The 15646-nt window shown below is 44.0% G+C and overlaps 1 protein-coding gene across 7 annotated transcripts in view; it reads right to left on the bottom strand.

The window, feature by feature from the left end:
• Rcbtb2 (RCC1 and BTB domain containing protein 2) overlaps positions 1-15646 on the bottom strand; it is a 40170-nt gene that overhangs the window by 14003 nt on the left and 10521 nt on the right. For 3 of the 7 annotated variants that reach the window (XM_041674010.1, XM_041673994.1, XM_041674002.1), the window contains exons 3-10: positions 13719-13812; positions 13252-13316; positions 7590-7745; positions 6870-7020; positions 4398-4564; positions 2840-2998; positions 2616-2723; positions 902-1044 (exon numbers count right to left, since the gene is read on the bottom strand). In XM_041674010.1, the coding sequence (XP_041529944.1) occupies positions 902-1044; positions 2616-2723; positions 2840-2998; positions 4398-4564; positions 6870-7020; positions 7590-7745; positions 13252-13293 (926 nt within the window). In that variant the 5' untranslated portion in view covers positions 13294-13316; positions 13719-13812. The remainder of the gene's footprint in view (positions 1-901; positions 1045-2615; positions 2724-2839; positions 2999-4397; positions 4565-6869; positions 7021-7589; positions 7746-13251; positions 13317-13718; positions 13813-15646) is intronic. The other 4 variants (XM_041674036.1, XM_041674044.1, XM_041674019.1 and 1 more) reach the window with 3 other exon arrangements.

The following is a 15646-nucleotide window of genomic DNA, read 5'->3' as shown; positions in this document are numbered from 1 at the left end:
TTTTTTTTCTTTCTCTACTTGCTCTGTAAACCAGACTCCTTCAAATTTTTAGATTTTAAAAAAGGCTTTTTCCCCCCAGATATATACAGGTTATATAAAACTAACCATGTTTACACTATGTAGATAAAAATGACAATTTATTAAGAATTCCAATGGGGAAATAAAAGAAGTACCTAAATGTTAGCTAATCTATTTATCCATATATTTAAGTCAAATATGAAAAATACTATCTGGGATACAAACAGGAAGGACATATTAATTTCTATAGTGACAGCATCACTGGCTGGGGAAGTACTGTCATGTCTCTGTGCCGCCACCGAGTCAATAACAGGGAAAGGCAGTAACGTGACTATGTGAGGAACTCAGAGGCTTTCAAAATCATTCAGATTATCTGGAAATTACGGAGGTACACAAAACTGCGTGTACACTTTCTAGCACTTCACTCCACTACACAGCGAGAGTTTGGAAGGGAAAACAGAGATCACCCTGCCCTTCTCACTGCAGATTTGATAAGGAGCTAAGAACTAGCTTCATACTGCACTCAGCGTACTATAGATTTCCTAAGCCACAGAAGACACATCTCAAACATCACCAACTTCCCTTTGAGGATAAAAACAAAAGTCCAGGGAGAGAGCACCGAGGAGACAGCCGCACGCAGAGCGCAGAGCTGCTCCTGACAGCTCAGTTCCTGGAGACTGCACAGAGCAGCCCCGCGGGTGAGAGGAAAGAGGAGCGCCGTTTCCCCAGCAATCCACAGCGCAACTTTTAAAAAGAATGAGCAACCTAGCTAAAGATTACTCTAGTGCTAAGAGAAATTAATTCCCCATAGTTCCATACTAGGAATTCCAAGTGCTGTTAATTACTTAAGACCACGGAGGTGATTTCGAAATGTACACATTACCTGTCCTTTTCCACAACAACTGGGGTAGGATAGGACTGGTTACTTTTATTGCCAGTGCCAAGCTGGCCATATGAATTTGCACCCCAAGCGTACACTTCACCTTCATCTGTTAGTACTAATGTGTGTGCGTAGCCACAGGCAACCTAGAAGGACATAAAAAAAATCTTCTCAGGTCTGCAAATAAAGGGAAATGCTTCACTTTTACAAAGGAGGTTAGGAGCTAGTGAGAGCCAAGGGAAGGCAGATGCCGCCAAAAGCAAACGGTAAATTAGCCAGAGTTCATCTGGGGCCAGCGCAGGCCCAGCGAGCAGCCAGTCGTTAGCTGGCTCAGCCGAGGGCAGTGAGCGCCAGCTGCACTCAGGGTTCTCACAGAACGGGACTAGGAGCCTAGTGTGAGACACAGCCGCTGGATTCTGTCTCCCAGTGCTGAAGTAAAGCATGTTTGATGTGGAAAATGGAGACAAGTGTAAACATAAAAGCTCTCCCTTTCTGGGGGAAAGAGTGTCGAAACAACGTTTCTCTATGTAGCTCTGGCTGTCCCTGAACTCAGATCTGCCTGCCTCTGCCTCCCGAGGGTTGAGATAAAACCATGCACCACTACCAACTCATCAGGAGTTTTTTCCCAACTTATTCAGAATTAGAAATACGCCCTAATGGGGCTGGAGAGATGGCTCAGCAGCTAAGGGCACCGGCTGCTCTTCAGTGGACCCAGGTTCAAGTCCCAGCACCCATATGTCACTCACACCTGTCTGTAATTCCAGTCTTAGGGCTTCTGACAGCCTCACATAGACGTATGTGAAGGCAAAACACCAATGATCATAAAATAAAAACAAAACAACGGAAAAAAAGAACTATGCATGTACAAATTATGAAGTGGTAGTGTATGTACCTATCTTGTATCTTTTTTTAACCCTACATTGCTTTCTCCCTATTATTAAAAAAATCCTTTGTATAGCCAGGCAAAGATTATGCACACCTTTAATCCCAGCACTTGGGAGGCAGAGGCTGGAGGACCTCAGTGAGTTAGAGGCCAGCCTGGTCTACAAAGTGAGTTCCAGGACAGCCAGGACTGTAAGCTGGGTGTGGCAGCACACACGCGAACTCCACAGTCAGGAGGTTGTGGCTACAGGAAGAGGACCACAGTACAGTCTGAGCCAACAGTGAGACTGTCTCAAGAACAGCATCATCAGTCTCATACTGATGGGCAGAACCCAGCACCTGTGCACTTACCATTAGATTATCAAATTATACAATGCCTACCATTTCTATTAAACTTATTTTTCTTACATTTTAAACCATTTTTTGTTTATTCTTACCAAGAATTCCTTTGTTAAAATTATAACTATTAATGCATATTAATTGTACATACTAAGGGGTTTCACTGTGACTTAACTAATTTTATATAAGACTTTCTCATTGGTCTCTTAGGAGAATTCTCTAAGAGGAGAATTAGAGATAAAATGGCATTTAGATTTTTAAAGCTGTTGGCATATGCGCTCTTAAAGATTCTTCAGGAAAGGATGTGCAACTTACATTCTCAGTACAATTCAAAAAATAACATAGAAACTGCATCTCTACAGACAGCTATACCTTAGTTCAGGGCAAAGAGGGCTTTAACCTTTACTGAAGGGGAAACATCAAACCAGCTGAACTTTCCATGTATATAAGAAAACCAGGACCTAGTGCACTGCACACAGACTGCCCGGAGACGTACCCGCTGGACACGAATGCCTTGCAGGGCTGCCACTCTACAGGGGGTTGGCTGGTTGCCACTGCTGCCCAGGCCTAGCTGTCCATTCCCATTGTAACCCCAGACATAGACCTGGGAAAAGATAAGAGACGTAGCAACTCAGTTCTGCCGTTGAGAAGCAGCCGTGCTCAGATGATACTAAGGAGGCAAAGAAACTTTTTAAACAAAGGATGAAGTAACTTTCCTACCTCTCCAGTGTCCACAACGGCCATGGAGCACATCTGCCCACATGCTATGTTCATAACGACTTTATTCTGCAAACATCCTGTGACCCTTCGAGGAATGGGCTGATTAGCGGTTGATCCAGATCCTACCTGCCCAGAGTTATTATAACCCCAGGCAAATACCTATGTGAAAAAAAGACAGATAAACAAAACACATGATGCATAAGGTGTCTCAACTGGATACTGAGATACACTCAGGGCATCTCACTGCCCTCTCAAAGAGCCTCATCACTGGTCTGTCTCACAATACAGACAGAGAAGGCATTTTATAACATTTGTGTTAGCTCTACAAAGAGTAACAATATAATATAATACAAAGACCAACTTCACCTCAGCCATATTTTTCAACATTTGGGGACTTTTTTATTTGCAAATATTATCTTTGTTATAGCAATATAAAAGTAATAATGGATCCTTTTAAGATTTGTAGTGACTGAAGTCCTTACTACATACAGCATATATATATCATACATATAATACATAATATCTATGATATATATCATATAACCATCATGATAAGTTGCTCTCAAGACTAAGGCTGAGTTTGAGGGGTGGTTATTTTAAATATCCCTGTTTAGCTCATCATAACTTCTCTGGCTAGTTTTTGACAATCTGTCACAAGCTAGATGTGATGGTTATGCTTAGTTGTCAACTTGACTACATACAGAATTAATTAAGACCCAATTGTTAATGCCCAAATGTCGGGCATTTGTGAGTTTTTTTCTTAATTAAATCATCTGAAGTGGGAAGGCCCACTTTTAATGTGGATCGTTGAGGTGGGAGATCCACCTCTCACCTGGGCCACACCCTCTTTCTGGAAGCGTGTAGAAAGGTCATGGGAGAAGGAAGCTTGCTCTTTTTACGTGCTTGCTCTTGCCTCGCTAGCAAGTCTATTCTTTCACTGGCATTAGAATCTACTTCTTCAGGGCTCTGGTGTACACTGAAGACCAGCTGAGACATTGAGTCTTGTGGACAGAAAAAGTCCTGTTTCTTGAACCTTCTTTTGGTACGCAGCCATTATTGTACCAGCTGGACCTCAGCCCATAAGCTATTCTAATAAATTCCATATATGTATCTTATCTGTCTATATTTATATAGACAGATTTTATCTATATATAAATCCCATATCTTATCATTCAGGTATTTTCTTGATTAATGATTGATATGGCATGGCCCAGCCCACTGGCAATAGTGCCACCTCTCCACTGGTGGTCCTGGGAGGTATAAGAAAGCAGGTTGAACAAGGCATGGGGAGCAAGCTGGTAAGTAAAGTTCCTCCACGGCCTCTGCTTCAGTTTCTGCTTCCAGACTCCTGAGTTCCTACCTGACTTCCCTGGATGATGGACTATATCCAAGGCAAATAAATCCTTTCTTCCCCAAGTAGCTTTTGATCATGATGCTTTGTCACAGCAATACAAAGCAAACTCAATGTTAATGTCTAGCCATATTTTAGGGGGCAGTTAAAGGAATCTATAGAACACATTGAAACCAAAATCAGTGAGTTTATGCTGATTTTCCTCACCTCTCCATCAGATGTTAGGACCAAAGAGTGATAAGACCCACAGGCAACCTCAATGACTTGTTTTTTTGACAAGTTAGTAGAGATATGGCAGGGCAGTAAACCATGAGTCGCTGTCCCATTGCCCAGCTGGCTATATGCATTGTGACCCCAGGTAAAGACTTCTCCGTCTGAAAACAGAAGAAAGATGGTCAGCCGTCACAACACACACCTCTACAAGAGACCATAGCACACGCCTCGGTGCCCACACATGGGAACCAGTCCTCAGCTGCAAAGGTTGCTCGACTTCCCGCTTCCAAATTCACTTCATGAGAGCGTCTATTCGGAAACACAAACTGCCTTCTACGTCAAAGCAACACTTGGAATTTAAATCTATGAGGTTAAAGAATAGTTAGAAGAGAGTTTCCAAATTAAAAAAAAGAAAACTAAGAGAAAACAGGACATTTGCTGGGCAATGGTGGCACAAGCCTCCAGCACTCGGGAGGCAGAGGCAGGCGGATCTCGTGAGTTCGAGGCCAGCCTGGTCTACAAGAGCTAGTTACAGGCTCCAAAGCTACAGAGAAATCCTGTCTCGAAAAACAAAAAACAAAAAACAAAAAACAAAAAAAAAAAAAAAAGGAAACAGGACATTCAAAGTCAAGAGAATAAGATGTTAAGTCTTAACTTTTCTGGGTCTTCATTTCTTTAGAGAAAGATGACCAAATTAGTTTTAAAATTGATTATATTACTTGTAAAATTATAAATATTTAGAACATATGTGCAATTTTATGGATAGCAAAGTGTATATGCACAAAACATAGCATGTTTCCCCAAAAGCCCTACCCATATGCACCTTACATGTGAGAAGTTTGTTTTCTGATTCTGCACTTTGAATAAAGGAATCTCACGTGTGTCCTGTCATCTGTGCTTTCTACCACACTGCCTAGGTTATATTATGAATGACTTTATTTGATTGTCTGGTTTAATTTTCTTTTGTGGTATATAAATTGCTATAGAACCTATCCAATGAATGTTAATTCAGTAATTCAATTGTTCACTGAGTCTTTTCTAAATCTCTCTGATGTCTGTAGACCTTTTATCCTCTGTAGATATTTTGCTTTCTGTAATTCTTGTCTGATATTCTAACAGCTCATGTTTAATAATCACCCTGTCTGCCACTTCTACCGGGTCTCGCACATCAGATCCTAGAGGAGGATGTTATTTGTGACTGAGCTCTTGGTTCTGCATCAGCCAGCGCGGGTGCTCACTTGTGCTCGCTTTCAGCCAGCAAGGCTACATTGTTATCTGACCTGAGAAACCAAGAGGCGGAGAGTGTCAAGAGCCAAGTTCCTAAACAGGACAGCCTCAGCCTGCCAATCCCCCGGCTCTCCTGATCTGTAATCCTTCTCTTCCAGAGTACAGACTTTAGCCTCAGCTGGGCAGCCGGGTGCTCTAAAGCAGGACAGCTTACAGTCTTCTCCAGCTCATTCCACCATTCTCTTGGCCTCTCCTAACCTGACTGCTAAGCCATCCCTCTAGCCCCAGATTGTAGCTATTTTTTAATGAAGAAATGGTCTGAATAATCTTTCCTGTTACTGGAAGCCCCCACCCAAATGCCCAGAACTTAAACCTGAAAGGCTCAGTTTAATTCTAAGGCTGTGTAATTCTGAGTTCATGAAGTAGTCAAGAGAACGTTTTTCTCTATACTATTAGAGCAAACTTCTATCAGTCACTACTCAATTTCAGAATGACACAATGCTTAGGGTGATAGAGGAACCAACATTTGCTCTCTCAATTTGCAGGCCAGGAATCTAAGATCAAAGTGTAGGCTTCCTGCGATCCAAAGCAAGCAGAGTTCTCACACTTACTGAATGGGGAATGGAAGGGCTGGTGTGATGGGGGAGAGTCTTCTGGCTTGTGTTAATTTCACTGGTTAAATAGACTTCCTTGGCCCTTTAATAGGACATAAAATTAGGTAGGCAGAGTAAACAGAACAGAATGCTGGGAGAAAGAAGCTGAGTCAAGGAGTTGCCATGATTCTCCTACCGGACACAGACGCAGGTTAAGATCTTCCCTGGTAAGACACCTCATGGTGTTACAGGGATATTAGAAATGGGTTAGATCGATATGTAAGAGCTAGCCAATAAGAGGCTGGAACTAATGGGCCAGGCAGTGTTTAAAAGAATACAGTTTCCGTGTAATTATTTAGGGGCATAAGCTAGCCATGTGGGCAGCCGGGGTGCTGGGGAAGCAGCCCCGCCGCTCCTACTACAACACTGGTGTATTGTCTTCCATCCACTTAGTCCGCCCTCCCCCGTGTTAAACTACCGTACTCTGCTATTCAAGTACAGTCATACATTGTGCTGCCCAGTGCATGGCCAAGCCCACAGGGCAGGCAGCTCTCAGTCAGAAAGTCTGCTCTCAATGGCAGGCAGCCTGGTCTTATTTCTTAACAAATAAGCAATGCCCCAAACCTAGCCACTGAATTCTGATTACCTGTTGTTGCAAGGACGATGTGTGGGCCACTCCCGTAGCTGAGGCTGGCTATCTTTTTGCCAGTTAAAGAATCCAGTCTCTGGGGCTCAAGGGTGCTCTGAATGTCACCTACCCCCAAACAGCCACTGCAGTTTGTGCCAAGCACAAAAATCTGTGGAAAAAACACTCAGTTCAAGGAAGCAAATTATGAAATGTCTGTAAGTTACCTCAAGCAGACTTCCTGAAGCAAACTGCCTTCTTAGAAAATAAATTAAAATTGCCTTTTCAGCCAGGTGGTGGGGATGCATGCTTTTAATCCCAGCACTTGGGAGGCAAAGGCAGGTGGATCTCTGAGTTCAAGGTCAGCCTGATATACAAAGTAAGTTCCAGGACAGCCAGGTCTAGAGACACCCTGTCTCTAGACCAACAAAAGTAAAAAATTGACTTTCCACACTTCTGTTTAAAAGCTTCCTTCTTAAGCCGGGCGGTGGTGGCACACGCCTTTAATCCCAGCACTCGGGAGGCAGAGGCAGGCGGATCTCTGGGAGTTTGAGGCCAGCCTGGTCTACAAGAGCTAGTTCCAGGACAGGAACCAAAAGCTACGGAGAAACCCTGTTTCGAAAAATCAAAAAAAAAAAAAAAAAAAAAAAAGCGTCCTTCTTTCCTTCCCCCAAGGTCATCAACTTATAAACCCATTCCTAAAACTATGGGTAGTTAGTTGAATGTTTTCCTCAGAATTACCTCGTCGTTGACTGTGGTGTATAAAACTTCATTGCCAGCACTGCCGAAGACACAGGCCTGACGAATCAACTGCAGCTCTTCCTCAGAACAAAGGGAAAAGATTGGCCACTTCCCCACATCCAACATCTTCAGGGATGACAGGGTAGCCTGGACTGGCTGAAAGGAACAAGGATTATGTACTGAGACGTCCAGTTAAACAAACAAACATTCTTGGGCTCTTATTTCTGCAGAGTAGAGTTAAACTGGCTTGAGGAGGAATAACCCACATGCGGTGGTGTCCGTCACTGAGAGCCGTTCACTCGCTGCACGACTGCTCATAGCCCGCTCTCCCATACAGGGTGCTGGTGGCCTGGGCAAAAACAGATCTCAAAGACACCCAACTCATCCAAGTCTGGACCTTGGCCGGCTGAATGTTAGCAACACATTAAATATTGGCTATGGTTTAAATGTAGCTGTAGAACCAGGCTGGTTAAGCAAACACAGGCTGGAGGAAGGAGCGTGGCCGCCACATCTGCTGTTCCTAGGCACGGTTACTCTAGCAAACAGATGTAGGTTCCTGGGGGTGGGGGAGATGGGAGAATGGCTAACAGTCTAACTCATGCATTCTGGCTAACAGTATAATTCTCAGGTCTTCTAGGTTGTCCCTCAGGGAGACCCGACCTTCCCTTCATTCATGGGGTTCTGGTCTGTAAACTGGCTCAAGTCTGAAAACTGACCAATGGGCCATGAATTCCCATTACTACAATCAAATGCCTTTGTTCTAGAGTCGTGTGCATGTACAGATTAAATGAAAGCTCATGTTAATCTACCTCCTCCCAGGGAACACCATTACTGGTTTGTCAGTCTCAAAGGTCCAAGGTGAGTTGTGCCATCGCGACATTCACTTTCCCTATGCTGCCATCATGGGCCAGGCCACTGTGGACATGGCTTTGCCTAGGGTGCCCATGCAGGTGGTAAGCATGCTCATCTTGCCTTTGGCAATTCTCTGCTACCTCCTGGCCCCTGCTGCTCTGGGGACCAATTAGTCCATCACATTTAATTCATCCAGATGAGCAGCAGCATCTCCCACTCTAAGAAGGGTGACAACACAGCCTTTGAACGCGCTGGCATCCCTCTCACCATTGAGCATCTTATAGTATTAGTGGAGGGCATGACTTCTGGGCCCTAAGTGAAGAAAAGCTGCCTATGGATGGCTGCAAGTCCCTATGCCCAGCTCTCCGACTCACGTCTCCCCAGGCAAATCGCAAGCTCCAGTGCCAAGAATGATAGGTCCTACTCTCATATCTGGGACAGCAGCAACAGCTGTCTCTCCTGTTCAATTCTGATGCAGCAGCTACTGTTTCTTCTGTTACTTTTAGTACCAGGGCATTTTGCAATGGTATCAGTGGGTGTGCAAGAAAAACTCAAGTTGAAATCAGTCATTGTCTTTAACTCTCACATACAAGAAGCTCCAATTATTATGAATGTGTAGAACAGATCCCTACCTTCATTGTGGGCATTTCAGGAAACTGATGCCTTGATATGGTAATGTTAGATTAATTTGGAAATCAGAGTTGTTATACAAAAAAGAATTCTTTCTAGAGATGCTCTGTTTACTGTCAAAGTTGGACACAGACAACAGAACTGCAGAGTGAGATTTTAATCTAAGCATCTATCTTAAATTGCCTACCTCCTCATATCATGAAGGAATCATACTTTGTAAGAGGTCTGCTCTATTTTTTTTCCTTCTGTAAATTTTAAGAATGACATTTGAAATGCTGTGCAGGGAATCTAAAGGAGACGTTACTAGTGGTCTTCTACCGTTTTATATATTACTCTAGTCTTCGCAATAATCACACCATAGATTTTGCTACATCAGGTCAGTTCTTTCCAGGTGGGTGAAAACAGAGGCCCACGTGTCTACCCTGCACCTGAGTGCTGAATAAGTTCTCCTACGACAGTGCTGGAGGCCTCGAGTCTGTGCAGCCTCCTGAGACCTTAAATGGCTGCTTGGCATTCATTGCCAAGATGCAAAGATTGGCTACTACCCCAGCTGTTTCCCCTTTCAAGCATGGTTTTGGATTTTATCCTGTCCTTTGCTACAAAATCAAGTGGCCCCCTGAATACTAAGAATCGAGTGGTAAATTCCAACCAGTTCCTAAACACCTGTCTGCAAGTCCTAAGTCTGAGCTTTCCCCTTGGTCAGCTTGTACAGACGCACACAGTGGCCAGGCCATGACTCCCTGACCACTGGGATTTCAGAGTGTGAAGGACGCTTGTGCAATCTGCATTTATTAAGAGATGGCGCTGAGCAGGAGAATATCAGGTTTGGTAGAATTACTGAGTTAAAGATGCAAAATAAGACATCACCATCCCCTCCCAGGAGGTCACAATCTACTGAAAAGCAGTCACAAATAGCCTATGTATGCCAGACATGTGAATCTATTGCTTTTCAGACCTGTCAGACAGCTAGATGCTCGGCCAGAGTCATCACGAGACCATTCGTAAGTCTGTGAGGGAACTATTACACAGCGAACTACTGATAGTCAATTTATAAATGCATAGACTTTTTGAAGAAAAGATTTAATAGTAGCTTCATGGAATTACAGCATTTTGTCCCAGGACACTCAGGAGACCATGTACAGAGGTTTACTGCACAGCACATGTAGACGTCTTGATCCTGTCAATCATTCTGTGTGCCAGAAATGACTTCACGCGAGTCTCCAGCTGCCCTATGCCAACCATTGGGCGAGGGGTAGGCAGAAGAGCTGCTGTGCTGGCTGCTTTTCCTATCAACCCGACACAACAGGTAGGGGCATCTGCGAAGAGGGGATCTTAACCAGGAAGATGTCTCCATAGGATTGGCCTGTGAGCAAGTCTCATGGTTGATATGGGAGGGCCCAGTCGGCTGTAGGCAGTGCCTCTGCTGGGCAGGTGATCCTGAGGTGTATAAAAAAGCAAACTGGGCAAGCCAGGAGCAAGCCAGTAAGCAGTCCCCCTCCATGGCCTCTGCCTCAGCTCCTGCCTTCAAGTTCCTGCACTGAGTTCCAGCCCTGGCCTTCCCAGTGATGATCTGTGATATGAAACTATAAGAAAAAATAAACCCTTTTCTCCCCAAGTTGCTTATGGTCATCACGCTGTTTCACAGAACAGAAACCGTAACAGGGACAACTGGTCACTAGCTAGAAAACGTGGGGAGTTGAACTCTTCAAGGAAATAAGAACCTTGCAGCTGTCGCCATTAAGATGGTGTCTGTTGAATTCAGTTCCAGGGTGACCCAGGTACCCGCCTGACCACACGACCACTTCGGCGGTGTTCCTGTGCCACTTCATTCATATCCCATCCACTACCCGAGCCTGTAGCTGGCATCTCATTGCAAAATGCAGGTAATGAGATGTTAATACCCTGTCAGGGAGAACTAATACAGAAAATGTGCCTGCCATGAATCAGAAACTAAGATACATCCTATTAGTCTGACTGGACTTGGAACAAACAGACTCTGTATCCACTGGGAAATCCACTGGGTGACCACACTGCACATGACCACAGCAACTGCCAAGCTGCTACAGTTCAGCGGAAATACAGCCTACAAAGGAAAATCAAAATGCCATGTCGGGCATGTCTCGTAAAACAATGGCTAAAAAATGTAATGCCTTACCTTTTGAGGATTTCCTAGCTGCAGCATTATATGTATATGTAGTAAGGGAATTTCACTGCTGTCCCTGTGAATTAATTTAATTTTATGAACTCTGTTCCCAGGACAAATTAGGAATTTAGGAATTTTTCTGTGAACACCGTGTATGTGTGTGTGTGTGTGTGTGTGTGTGTGTAAGAGAGAAAGAAACACATATAGTCATGGAGGCCAGAAGAGGGCCTCAGGTCCTCTGAAGCTGGAGTTACAGGTGACTGAGTCATATAGCAAGGGTTTGGGACCCAAACTCTGGTCCTCAGCAAGACCAATAAGCACTCATGATTGCTGAGCCATTTCTCCAGTTAGCCCTATCTATCATCTTCTAAGTCTTTCAGTTCTATTATTAGTTTTCAAGCTACGTTTACAAATTCCTACAAGGGTTCATACATCAGCATTCATGTTAGTATGTGGCAGGATTTCAAAAGTTTGGCTATTCTGTACACTATGCTACCTCTATACAATATCCACCAGATACAGGATGGGGGACAATACCCACTGGATATTGTAGAAAGGGGGGGTCACTTGTTGGTTCCTGGCTGCCTGGCTAGCTTAGACCCGAAATAATCACACAGAAACTGTACTAATTAAATCACTGCTAGGCCCGTTAGCTCTAGCTTCTTATTGGCTAACTCTTATATTAATTTAACCCATTTCTATTCATCTATATATCACCACATGACAGTGGCTTACCGGCAAAGTTTCAGCATGTTTGACTCTGGCGGCGGCTCCATGGCATCTCTCTGACTCTGCCCTTCTTCCTCCCAGCATTCAGCTTAGTTTTTCCCTGCCTACCTAAGTTCTATAGGTCCAAAGCAGTTTCTTTATTCATTAACAGTTACCACAGCACACAGAGGGGACTCCCACATCAGGATACAGGATGGGGAACAATACCCACTGGATACAGGATCGAGAACAATACCCACTGGATACAGGATGGGGAACACTATCCACTGGATACAGGATCGAGAACAATACCCACTGGATACAGGATGGGGAACACTATCCACTGGATACAGGATGGGGAACAATACCCACCAGATACAGGATGGAGAACAAAACCCACTGGATACAGGATGGGGAACACTATCCACTGGATACAGGATGGGGAACAATACCCACCAGATACAGGATGGAGAACAAAACCCACCGGATACAGGATGGGGAACAATATCCACTGGATACTGGGTGGAGAACAACACCCACTGGATACTGGGTGGGGAACAATATCCACTGGATACTGGGTGGGGAACAATATCCACTGGATACTGGGTGGGGAACAATATCCACTGGATACTGGGTGGAGAACAACACCCACTGGATACTGGGTGGAGAACAACACCCACTGGATACTGGGTGGGGAACAATATCCACTGGATACTGGGTGGGGAACAATACCCACCGGATACAGGATGGAGAACAATACCCACTGGATACAGGATGGGGAACACTATCCACTGGACACTGGGTGGAAAACAATGCCCACTGGATACTGGGTGGAGAACAATACCCACTGGATACTGGGTGGGGAACAATATCCACTGGATACTGGGTGGGAAACGGTATTCTCTGGATACTGTATGGACTTAAGCTGGTTATCTGTAATGTTCAGATGTGATGGAAAGAATAAAAGAGCACGATGAGTTGGAAGCATATCTTCTGTGACTATTGTTTTTAATGCTTTTCAATATTTGGGAAAGGAGTAAACATTATTCCTGTAAAGGTCATCATCTGTGGGCAGAAGCCTATGTTCCTTATCAAGTTCAAATGCCACCATCCCAGGGAGCCCTTCCTCAACCCGCAGGTGACATCTGTTCGTTGCTGGCCTTGTCCACATCCTATATCCCCCACACAATTATTTATTGTTATGTCAGGCATCACACTGAAGCCTCTCCATAGAAGACTCATATGATCCCACTGCTCTTCTCACCAGCTGAACAACAGATATGGTTCATGCAACAAAATATGCACGCTACAAGGCATGCTTTTTCTAACCTTGCCACTTTCTCCATAGAAACCAGGCAGTTCTTCTTCCATATGGACTCAGTCCTGTGCAGTCCCTGAGGAGAAAGTACGTGGTAAAATCAAGAGCCCATGCCAAGGTACACAGAAAATTGCTTTAGTAAGCAAGTGTCTGCATTCCCTGCATTTGGGAGGCTAAGGAATTACAAAGAAGCCTAGGCAACAAAGCAAGGCCCTGTACCAAACAAACAAAATGACTTGGCTTCTAATTAACAGAGAAAATAAGTCCCCAAATGGTGAGTGGGTGATGGGGGTAATTCCTCAACAGCTATAAGTTCTATACGTAGTTTTCAGTGTTCAGGAACTCTTAAGGGGATCATCCTGAAGTCTGGGAAGGTCATCCTGCAGAAGGAGAGGTCCTTCTATCTACAAGGAAATTAGCAGAAACTTCCATCTCACAGATGACTTTTCTACAGATAGAAAAAAAACAGATTCTAGACCTTGGTCAACTTTTCTGAGACTGGGAAGTTCCAAATCACGGTGAAGACCAGACTTATGAATTCTCAGCTCCTGAAGAATGTATGACCTGCTAAGCTGAAAAAAACAAAGGAGAAATGAATAAAAAGGGGGGATAAAATGAATGAATGAACAGCTGAATAAATGAACACAGCTCTGTTGTCCTGGACTTCAGCAACAACCAAGGGTCTAAAGCAAAAGCCATCAAGTATGGAGCAAGAACACTGAATACTCTTTCCTTCGTCATTTCCTGTATCACATTAAAGTGACAGCAACAGGTGAGGTGACAGCAGGGGAAGCCCGACTGGAAGACATGGTTTAACCACTACACACTAGCTATCACACAGCTAAAGGCAATATAAATAAAATAGTATTTCCCTCCAAAAGTCAATTTAATAAAATTATATTTAGTAACATTTGTTTTCTGATTTATTAGGTTTGCTCCAATTACTTACACGCAATGCACATTGCACTTTTTTTTTTTTTTTTTTTTTTTTTTTTTGGTTTTTCGAGACAGGGTTTCTCTGTGGCTTTGGAGCCTGTCCTGGAACTAGCTCTGTAGACCAGGCTGGTCTCGAACTCACAGAGATCCGCCTACCTCTGCCTCCCGAGTGCTGGGATTAAAGGCGTGCGCCACCATCGCCCGGCTCACACTTTTTTTTTTTTTATCACAGTGTTTTACCTGGTATTTGCTGCAATAGAGCTAGAACTAGAAAAAGATAGATTAAAAATGGTACATTCCTTTAATCCCATCACTTGGGAGACAGAGGCTAGCCTGATCAACAGAGAGAGTTCAAGGACAGCCAGGGCTAAGCATAGAAACCCTGTCTCAGGAAAAAAACAAAACAACAACAACAAAAAAACAAAAAAAATCAAGCCGGCCAGTGGTGATTAAGGATAAAGAGATAGGTGGATCTCTGTGAGTTCGAGGCCAGCCTTGTCTACAGAGATAGTTCCAGGACAGCCAAGGCTGTTACAATGAAACCCTTTGTCAAAAAACAAAAACAACAACCAAAAATTCAAACTGGGGTCAAATGTCACCACACCCCTTATCAATGTTTTAATAGCCTTGGTGACATTTTCTTCAATTTTTTTCCTCAATTGTAAGTAGGTCTTATAAAGAATAATGTATCCAGAGCATCTGAATTTAAAATGAGGCCAGTGAATAGTAAATGATTATTACTAATGTTTGGAGAGCCAATTTTAAAAACACACACTTATATTTAAAGGTAACTTAGGGACTGGAGATGAAATTCAGGGGAAGACTATTTGCCGACCCAAAAACAAAACTAAAAGAGATCACTTTCTCTCTGGTAAATGTCTATGATTTGATCTGGAAAACCATTTTTGCCATATTAAATCAGCATCACACATTACAGCACTTCCGCACAGCTACTGAAATCCTCGCTTCCTTTAAACCCAGCCCAACTGCTACTGCCGTGGCTCCTGAGTAGCCGCACAGGCTGGGCCTGTATTTCCACAGCTCCTACTTCTCTCTGTAGCCTCCAAATGCACATGTTCTGCCTCACATCCATTACTACTCTTGTGGAACTTCTCTATGAATGGGATCGCTCTTCCTTTTGTTACCAAATACACATATTACTCAGAGTAGAACAGAATGTATATGCTCAGGTACTACAAAATAGGGCCAGACAGGGGGAGCTGGCATAGGTACCCTCCCGCACCCTATTGCTGGGGAGCAGAGCAGAGCAAGCATCCTCACTGAGCTACAGTCCCTAGCCTAAGGACATAAGGGCATCCCTATCCTCTTTTGGCAGCAGCCTCAGTGGAAACACTTGCAGATTTAACACTTACTAGAGTAAGAAGAGGCATCTGGGCTTAGGAGCAGAGTTCAAGGAGAGCACTGGCTTAGCATGCACGAGGCTCCAGGCTCAGTGCCAGCACCACAGAA

The sequence above is a fragment of the Microtus oregoni genome, unplaced genomic scaffold (genome assembly GCF_018167655.1).
Source record: "Microtus oregoni isolate MIOR12 unplaced genomic scaffold, Mior012 000001F_ref0000356, whole genome shotgun sequence".
Lineage (NCBI taxonomy): Eukaryota > Metazoa > Chordata > Mammalia > Rodentia > Cricetidae > Microtus > Microtus oregoni.
This window is presented reverse-complemented; position numbering and strand designations above follow the sequence as displayed.